Source organism: Meleagris gallopavo, chromosome Z, assembly GCF_000146605.3.
Source record: "Meleagris gallopavo isolate NT-WF06-2002-E0010 breed Aviagen turkey brand Nicholas breeding stock chromosome Z, Turkey_5.1, whole genome shotgun sequence".
Lineage (NCBI taxonomy): Eukaryota > Metazoa > Chordata > Aves > Galliformes > Phasianidae > Meleagris > Meleagris gallopavo.
Window position 1 is genome coordinate 7,987,220 of NC_015041.2, and position 8,534 is coordinate 7,995,753.

The following is an 8,534-nucleotide window of genomic DNA, read 5'->3' on the forward strand; positions in this document are numbered from 1 at the left end:
GCTGGACCCCGATAGAGGGGTCGGACCACGCACCACGTGAGGTCTTCCTCTTGCGGTTTCTTTGTCACAGTTTTAATTAAAGCCCCTTCCGTTGCACAGTGCTGCCTTATCTCAGCACACTACTGACACACATTTCCTCTGTGCTGTGGGTGACAGCTGTGAACGAGCATAGCCCGCTTGGGGACACTGGGTGCATGATGAGGGCACAGCAGCTCCAGGGCTCTGCATTAGTAGGCCAGGCTGGGAACTCCATCTGAAGCCCTTCAGTCCGTACTCCTATTCTCCACCACCATCACCTGCTCCTGGGTTGGGACCCGAGCTCTGGTCTCTGCTCCCCCACCACCTCCAGGCACCTGCAGAGGGGTGAACACCAGCACATTCCACCCAGCATCGTGTCCTGGTGCCTGGCAGTGGGATCTGACGTGTTGTGTCCTCAGCAGGTGACACAGGAGTGGGGATAGCCCGGCCGCCACCATGGTTGCCCTCTCGCTGAAAATCAGCATTGGCAATGTGGTGAAGACGATGCAATTTGAGCCCTCCACCATGGTGTACGACGCCTGCCGCATGATCCGGGAGCGCGTGCCCGAGGCACAGATGGGACAGCGTAAGTGTGCTGTCTGGGGTTCGTCCCCTGCTCTTTTGCAAGTGTGTTTCTGCTTCCCCAGCTACACCTCCTTTTTTCTCTTCTGGCAGCCCTGGAATTGCTCTCATTGCTTCTCACTTGCCTGTGATGGGTAGCTTTTAAGCACCCATAATTTCAGCACGCTCCTGCAGCTTTGGACAAGCCCATCTTATTTCAGGCTGTGCTCTATGACCTGCTCTGCTCTGCTGTTTGCATCTCTAAAATATATGTGTAATGGCTCTTCTCACCTTCTCTTTCCTGTTCTGTCCCCCCGAGGTCTGGGTTTCTGCACCCACAGGGTGTTTGCTGGATGCTCCAGGGCGATGAGAGAGCTCATTTCAAGGCATCTTGTAAGCCCTGGGTGAAGAAGTTTGATTCTGAGCTTGGGAAGCTTTGTGCAAAATGAGGACTTTGCTGGAGCGTTCGGTGGTGTTATCTTGCTGGAGTGCTTGTCAGTGCACCGTGGCTGTTTTGGAGTTCTGTAGACAGAATCATAGAATTGTAGGGGTTGAAGGGACCTCTGGAGATCATCTGTTCCAACCCCTTGCTAGGCAGGTTTCCCGTGTTAGAGCTTCGCTCGCAGGAGGGACGCAGGTCCCTCTCTGCAACAACTGGAGGGGTTGCTCTGGTAGAGCTGTTTCTATGAGCCTTGGTTCTAGCGAGGCGTAGGCTCCCAGACATGAAGGAATTGCTCAGCCACACAGGGCGGCACAAAAGAGCTCCAAGAGGAGCAGACTTTACCTGAGCCCAGGCGCTGTCACCTGCTAAGGTCACTTGCTTCAAAATAAGTAATACACGAGAACAGGCAATAATTCCTGCAGCCCAGCAAGTGCTGCTTTTGATCTGCTCTAGGCTTCCCATCAGCATGCAGCGAGTCGTAGAAAAATTCCTCCCAGTAATGTGGGAAGAATTTTGGGGACTTGGAGGGGGGGGGTAGGAAAAATGCATTGGAAGTGAAATGTGTGTCCATCGCTGTGAGCCTTTTCCCTGCCTCCTGTCTCCTCTCTCCTACATGCCTGCACAAAGTTGGCCAGGACTCTGTGGGTTCCAACAACTGTGGCGCTCCCAGTGGGTGTTCCTGTACCATATAAGTTAACTTTTCCTTTCTTGGGGAACATATACCCTCCCCGGCAGCCCTCTGTGGAGCCGTGACGTGCTGCCGTTGTGCTGAGCTTTGTCAGCTCTAATATCTCCCTGCTGCCGTCAGACTCAAAATTAAGTGGGTGACAAAGCACTTTGGGACGCTGAGCTGTCCCAAGGATGGGCACCACCAGCTCCAGGAGGTGGTAGGAGGGCAGCAACATCTGGGAGCAGGAGATTCCTGGCGCAGCAGAGGAAATGCCTTCTCGCTCTGCACAACCATGGCTTTCAGTTTCGGAGGGGGACAGGGTGTTTACGCGGATCTGCAGCCATTGCACTTCCTGCCCTTGGGTCCGTGCCAGGCTGCTCATAAAGCGCAAGGAGAGAGCCTTAAAGGGAGCCGCTCGGCCCCAGCTCTGACCATTGCCCTCTGCTCTGCTGGCAGCAGCTGAAGCTCAGCCTTGCTGCAAAGGAGCCTTTGGGTCCCTGCGTTCAGGCTGCAATGCTAGGAATCCCCAAGGCAGTTCTTCCACTTACCTGCTTTTACCTCATCCCTGCCACAGAGCTCACCATTTTCTCTTGTTTCTCTTTGTTGCCATTACCCAGTGACATTTGTCAGTCTCTTTTGGAACTGCTCTGCTCCTTTTCCAGGATGCTGTTACAGTTTCATCTGAGCATGTTTCCCAGCAAACCCCTCTGAGCCTGCTTTCCTGCCCCAGAGAGGAGTCCCGAGCTGCTGGGGCAGTTGTTGCCCTTTTCCCTGCCTTTTGCCTGGGTTTTGTGGCTGAATGCTGCCTCTCTGCACAGTGTGCTGAGCTCTGGCTCTGCTCTTGCCCTGCCCCAGGAAGTGCCTCTCTCCTTTGCAGGGATCTGAGTGAGCTGCATGGTTCTCAGTGCTTTAGAAAGACCCTCTTAGAATTGGCTTTGGAAATAGCTTGCTTTTCCAAAAGCCAACAAAGGGCAGCCTCACTGGTTCCCCGCTCCATTCAGCAGGATCCCCTGCACAGCATGAGCTGGGCAGGCACAGGGCAGCTCAGGAATTTCCCCCTCCCTGCCTGCTTACACAACCAGAGGTTGCTGGCAAGGAGCAGAAGGGCTTTTCCCAGGGCAGCACTTCTCGCAGCAGCAGTGACAGGGCTGTCCTTGGGCAGCAGCAGACCCACCCTAGTGGGCAGGATTGTAGAACATCAAAGTTCTGTACAAATTCACCTTGTAAACCTCCATTACATCCTTCGTCAGTCCCTCATAGCAAGCAGCTGCCCCTCTTGGAACCATCACTTCTTCTGCTCTTTTGGTGTGTTTGCAAACTCTGCTTTGTTCCCTGCACCCTTCCTGGCAATGCTCAGCATTTTATCATCATCTTTTGGTTGTTATGTTTTGCATCAAACATTTTAGAGCTGTCAGCCACCACTCCGAGCTCATCTGTCAGCTGTGACTACCATTTTCCAGTTAGCACTGTGTGGGCATGCTTCAGATGAGCTTTCCTGCAGACAAACAGATGTAAAACACCCACCCTGCAGAGATTGTTTGCCAGCTTTTTGCCCACTCAGGCTTTCCCTGATCTCATGGCCACTGCAGTCAATTCCAGCAGCGTGCAGGGGTGCTGCTGTACCATGCACATCCCAGTGGCCCCATCCAACCACACAGAATCTCTCTGTGTTTTCCAGCCAATGATTTTGGGCTGTTCCTCTCGGATGAAGACCCAAAGAAGGGGATCTGGCTGGAGGCTGGGAAGGCACTGGACTACTACATGCTTCGCAATGGGGTAAGCATTCAACCAGCACTGTGCGTGCCCCATGGTCCTGCTGAGGAGATGGGAGCCAGGGGGATGTGGTGTGAGGTACTCAGTATAGCTACTGGAGTTGTGCTGATTGTTCATGTAGGATACTATGGAATACAAGAAGAAGCAGCGGCCCCTGAAGATCCGCATGCTGGATGGGACTGTGAAAACTGTTATGGTTGATGACTCCAAGACCGTCACAGACATGCTGATGACAATATGTGCTCGAATTGGTGAGAGGAGGGGTGGCAATGTGGGGCAGAGAGGAAGGTGGAGTGTCAGGGGAGCAGCACCAGCTCAGTGGTATGTGCTCCTACAGGCATCACCAACTATGATGAGTACTCACTCGTTCGGGAGATCATGGAGGAGAAGAAGGAGGAAGTCACTGGCACCCTCAAGAAGGACAAGACCCTGCTGCGGGATGAGAAGAAGATGGAGAAACTCAAGCAGAAGTTGCACACTGATGACGAGTGTATGTGCTGGCAAGCTCTGGGGACAGAGCCATCCCATGCTGGGGGTGGTGGGAATGGCAATGAGGCCACTGTCTGTGTGTCTCTGTGTGTCTGTCCCTGCCTGGCTGTCTGTCCCTGCTCACACTCTGCCATCACCTGCAGTGAACTGGCTGGACCATGGCCGGACTCTGCGTGAACAAGGCATCGATGACAATGAGACACTACTGCTGCGACGGAAGTTCTTCTACTCTGACCAGAACGTGGACTCACGAGATCCTGTACAGCTCAACCTGCTCTACGTGCAGGTACAGCAATGCTGCCCTGTGACAACCCATCAGGTGTTTGGTCAGGAGCAGCTAGGGGGGCATTTCAGGTGCCTGGCTAGCTCCTCCGTGCTAGCACAGATCCCACCAGATGTGGAAGGGAGCAGAGCAGACCCCAGTGTCTTCTCTTTCCATTTAGGCACGCGATGACATCCTTAACGGTTCCCATCCCGTCTCATTTGACAAAGCGTGTGAGTTTGCTGGCTACCAGTGCCAGATCCAGTTCGGGCCACACAACGAGCAGAAGCACAAGCCAGGCTTTCTGGAGTGAGTGTCCCAGGGTGTCCCTTTGCGCATGTGCCAAGTTCCATTCCCCAGGGCATCATCATCCCAGAGAGTGGCTCCAAGGTTTTGGGTTCTGGAGTTGTCATTAGTTGCAGTGACCTCTCCCACATCCTTCCTGTTCCCAAAAACACTGCACCGTTGAGGTTTTGTGGAAGGCTCTGTGCTGAGCGTCTTCGTAGAGGAACACAAATGCTGGCTTTGGGCTGTGCTGTGGGAGCTGATTTTGCTGTCTCTTGGCAGGCTGAAGGACTTCCTGCCGAAGGAGTATATCAAGCAGAAAGGGGAACGCAAGATCTTTATGGTAAGTGCGAGGTTGTGGTGAAATCAGGCTTGTCACTCCTTGCCAAAGGTTTGGGCTGCTATTGTCCCAGCACATCACAGCCTGGCAGGTGAGGAAGAGGAGTGTGTGGCTGTAGTTGGGCACATGTGACAAATATGAAGTTCCAGGTGGTCAGAGGGATGATTTGGGTGGGGAACGGTGGGGAACGGAACACTAGTAGGGCAGGAGGAGAGCCTGGAGAAGCTGTGAAGGTGGTGATGGCAATGTGGTAGCTGACCTGATGTCCTCTGGTGATTACAGGCCCACAAGAACTGCGGGAACATGAGCGAGATCGAGGCCAAAGTTCGCTATGTCAAGCTGGCCCGCTCCCTCAAGACCTATGGGGTCTCCTTCTTCCTAGTCAAGGTAGAGCAGCTCTGAAGTTCTACCTCTCCTGCTGCCTGACTGAGTTTTCCTTTTCAGCATCTCTTCATCTTTCCCATCTCCACTCACCATTTACCTCTCAGTCCACATTGCCCTAGCTCTCCCTGTATCCCTGCTATCTGCCTGCCCTTCTTCAAATCACAGAACCATTGAGGTTGGAGAAGATCACTAAGGTCATCTAATCCAACCACCAGTCTGTCCCCACCATGCCCACTAACCACATCTTTCAGTGCCATATCTCCACGGTTCATGGACACCCCTAGGGATGGTGACTCCACCACCTCCCTGGGCAGCCTGTGCCAGTGCCTTACCACTGTTTTTGAGAAGCAACTTTTCTTAATATCCAACCTGAACCTCTTCTGGTGCAACCAATGGCCAATTTAAGGACTTTGTGGCTTTTTATCTGCACTGCCTTCCCACTCAGTTTCTGCTTTTCCCCAGTCCTTTTCAAGACCCATGTGGTAATTACCACACCTGGACTTGTGGCCCTAGGGTTGCTTGCTGCCCACACGGCTCTTTGGTGAGCCCCCTAACCCCTTTGTCATGTCCTGCAGGAGAAAATGAAGGGGAAGAACAAGCTGGTGCCACGTCTGCTGGGGATCACTAAGGAATGCGTGATGCGTGTGGATGAGAAAACCAAGGAAGTGATTCAGGAGTGGAGCCTGACCAACATCAAGCGCTGGGCAGCCTCCCCCAAGAGCTTCACTTTGGTAGGAGCCAGCCCCAGCTCTCAGCCCTCTGTGCCCTGCTCCCTTCCTCTCCTGGCCCCAAGAACAGGCAGAAAGTGGCTGGCACAGCACTGGCCATGGTGCTTAGCACATACCAGAGGGGCTCAGGATATGTGCCAGCATCCAGCCTTGGTGCAACCCTGTGCTGTGCCCTTGTAGGATTTTGGAGATTACCAGGATGGCTACTACTCGGTGCAGACAACAGAAGGGGAGCAGATCGCCCAGCTGATTGCTGGCTACATCGATATCATCCTGAAAAAGGCAAGTTCAGGGAAAGGCAGCTTGCTCTTCTCCTTGGCTCATGGTGCTGCTGGGAATAGGTGGGGACATCCCATGGACTTGGCAGTTCCCCAGCCTGGGCAGCAACAGGGAGGCTGTGAGGTGTGCACTGACCAATGCATTTTCTCTTTGCCTTAACAGAAAAAGAGCAAAGACCACTTTGGTCTGGAGGGAGATGAGGAGTCCACCATGCTGGAAGACTCGGTGTCTCCAAAGAAGTAAGTATCAGGAGCAAGTTGGCTGCCAGGTGGCATACCACAATTCAGCCCCTGGCATCTCTGGGCATCCTTCAGCCTTCAGGGCAGCGCCCTGTGGAGAGCAGCCAAGGTGCTGGTCCAGGGAGGAGGATCTCACTGCTGCTGTTTCTCTTTATTCCAGGTCAACCGTCCTGCAGCAGCAGTTTAACCGTGTGGGCAAGGCAGAGCTGGGCTCGGTTGCACTGCCAGCCATCATGCGCACAGGGGCCGGAGGGCCAGAGAACTTCCAGGTGGGGACAATGCCCCAGGCCCAGTTGCAAATCACCAGTGGCCAGATGCATCGAGGGCACATGCCTCCTCTGGTAGGTGCTTCCAGGGTAGCCAAGGGATTCATGCAGACCCATCCTTCTGGCCTGGCATTGGCTTGTCAAGGGGAGCAGGGGCTCTGCAGTCAGCACCTGCCTAGAGCACTGTCCCAAGCAGCCCCCTCACTCTGCTCTTGCCTTGCAGACTTCAGCACAACAGGCACTAACAGGTACCATCAACTCCAGCATGCAAGCTGTGAATGCAGCCCAGGCCACACTGGATGACTTCGAGACCTTGCCGCCCCTCGGGCAGGATGCCGTGAGTGCCTGGGGAAGGGGTGCCAGGATGCTGGGGCTAGAAGTTAGCTGGTGGGGTAGGTGAGACAAGAAGTGTCATCAGTTCATGAATTTGGGATACTCAGTCTTGGAGCTTCTTCTGTGCTTGTAGCTTTAGGACATGCTGAGGGGTTTTGGGTGGTGGCAGCTCTTCCTCCATTACCTCCTGTCTCCTTTCACATCTCACTGCAGCTCCCAACTACCTTCACCTCCTGACCCTCTTCTCCTCATTTCAGGCTTCCAAAGCCTGGCGCAAAAACAAGATGGATGAGTCCAAGCATGAGATCCACTCCCAGGTGGATGCTATCACTGCCGGCACAGCCTCAGTGGTCAACCTCACTGCAGGTAGGGCAGCAGTGGACCACCTCTCAGCAGAAGGCTTTGGTCTCTCATTGTCCATAGCCTTCCTTAAAGAGAGCATATATATGGGGGTGAAATCAACTTTTCACATGGGCAGACAGTGATATGACGAGGAGGAACAGCTTTAAACTAAAAGAGAGGAGATTTAGATTGGATATCAGGGAAAATTTTCACTGGGAGGGTGGTGGGGCACTGGCATTACTGTCCATAGCAGCTGTGGTGCCCCATCCCTGGAGGTGCTCAAGGCCAGGTTGGATGGGGCCCTGGGCAATCTGTACTGCTGGGGGCAACCAGCCCATGGCAGGAGGATGGAAATTAGTGGAATGAGTGGACTTCACAGTCACTTCTAACCCAACTCACTGTATGATTATATGAAGGTTGAGGTTTCTTCCTTCTGGAATGAGGCAGCCTGGCTTAGCCAGTGCTGAGTCCAGACTGCTTCTGGTCTGCCCGGAGAGCTCCCATGGTGACTGTGGATACCCCAGCATCATTGCTCCCCATCCTTCCCCTTCTAAGTTTACCTGCTAGGAGTATATTTGTCCACTTTCAGCTGTAGTAGCAGCCACAAGTGTGCTCCAGCGTTCCTACGCTGATGAAGGGGCCAGGGAGCTTCTCGTGAATCACACTAATTTCAGGCACATCTACTCCAGGCACAGGGTTGGGTGCTTCTGATGTTTCTCCAAGCATCCCCACATCCCCCTCTTTTCTATGCAGGGGATCCGGCTGACACAGACTACACAGCTGTGGGCTGCGCTGTCACCACCATATCTTCTAACCTGACTGAGATGTCCAAGGGCGTGAAGCTGCTGGCTGCCCTGATGGAAGATGAGGGAGGAAATGGGCGGCAGCTCCTGCAGGCAGCCAAGAACTTGGCTAGTGCCGTCTCAGACTTGCTGAAGACAGCACAGCCCGCCAGTGCTGAGGTGCGAAGGAGCAGGAAGGACTGGCGGGCACTAGGGAGCTGAACCAGAATGGATGGGAGCCATGGGAGCAGCTTGGTGCAGGGCTTGCTCAACCTGATGGTTTTGCCTCTTTTCTTGCAGCCCCGCCAGAATCTCCTGCAGGCTGCTGGCCTTGTGGGCCA

The 8,534-nt window shown here is 54.0% G+C and overlaps 1 protein-coding gene across 1 annotated transcript in view; it reads left to right on the forward strand.

The window, feature by feature from the left end:
• The first annotated feature begins 421 nt into the window (after nucleotides 1-421).
• The window catches only part of LOC100539689 (talin-1), a 40,356-nt gene continuing 32,243 nt past the window's right edge, over nucleotides 422-8,534 (forward strand). The window contains exons 1-16 of the mRNA XM_019610162.2: nucleotides 422-604; nucleotides 3,370-3,467; nucleotides 3,586-3,715; nucleotides 3,802-3,954; nucleotides 4,097-4,239; nucleotides 4,397-4,524; nucleotides 4,783-4,843; nucleotides 5,123-5,227; nucleotides 5,800-5,955; nucleotides 6,133-6,234; nucleotides 6,394-6,470; nucleotides 6,631-6,811; nucleotides 6,960-7,073; nucleotides 7,327-7,435; nucleotides 8,165-8,373; nucleotides 8,494-8,526. Of these exons, the coding sequence (XP_019465707.1) occupies nucleotides 475-604; nucleotides 3,370-3,467; nucleotides 3,586-3,715; nucleotides 3,802-3,954; nucleotides 4,097-4,239; nucleotides 4,397-4,524; nucleotides 4,783-4,843; nucleotides 5,123-5,227; nucleotides 5,800-5,955; nucleotides 6,133-6,234; nucleotides 6,394-6,470; nucleotides 6,631-6,811; nucleotides 6,960-7,073; nucleotides 7,327-7,435; nucleotides 8,165-8,373; nucleotides 8,494-8,526 (1,929 nt within the window). The 5' untranslated portion in view covers nucleotides 422-474. The remainder of the gene's footprint in view (nucleotides 605-3,369; nucleotides 3,468-3,585; nucleotides 3,716-3,801; nucleotides 3,955-4,096; nucleotides 4,240-4,396; nucleotides 4,525-4,782; nucleotides 4,844-5,122; nucleotides 5,228-5,799; nucleotides 5,956-6,132; nucleotides 6,235-6,393; nucleotides 6,471-6,630; nucleotides 6,812-6,959; nucleotides 7,074-7,326; nucleotides 7,436-8,164; nucleotides 8,374-8,493; nucleotides 8,527-8,534) is intronic.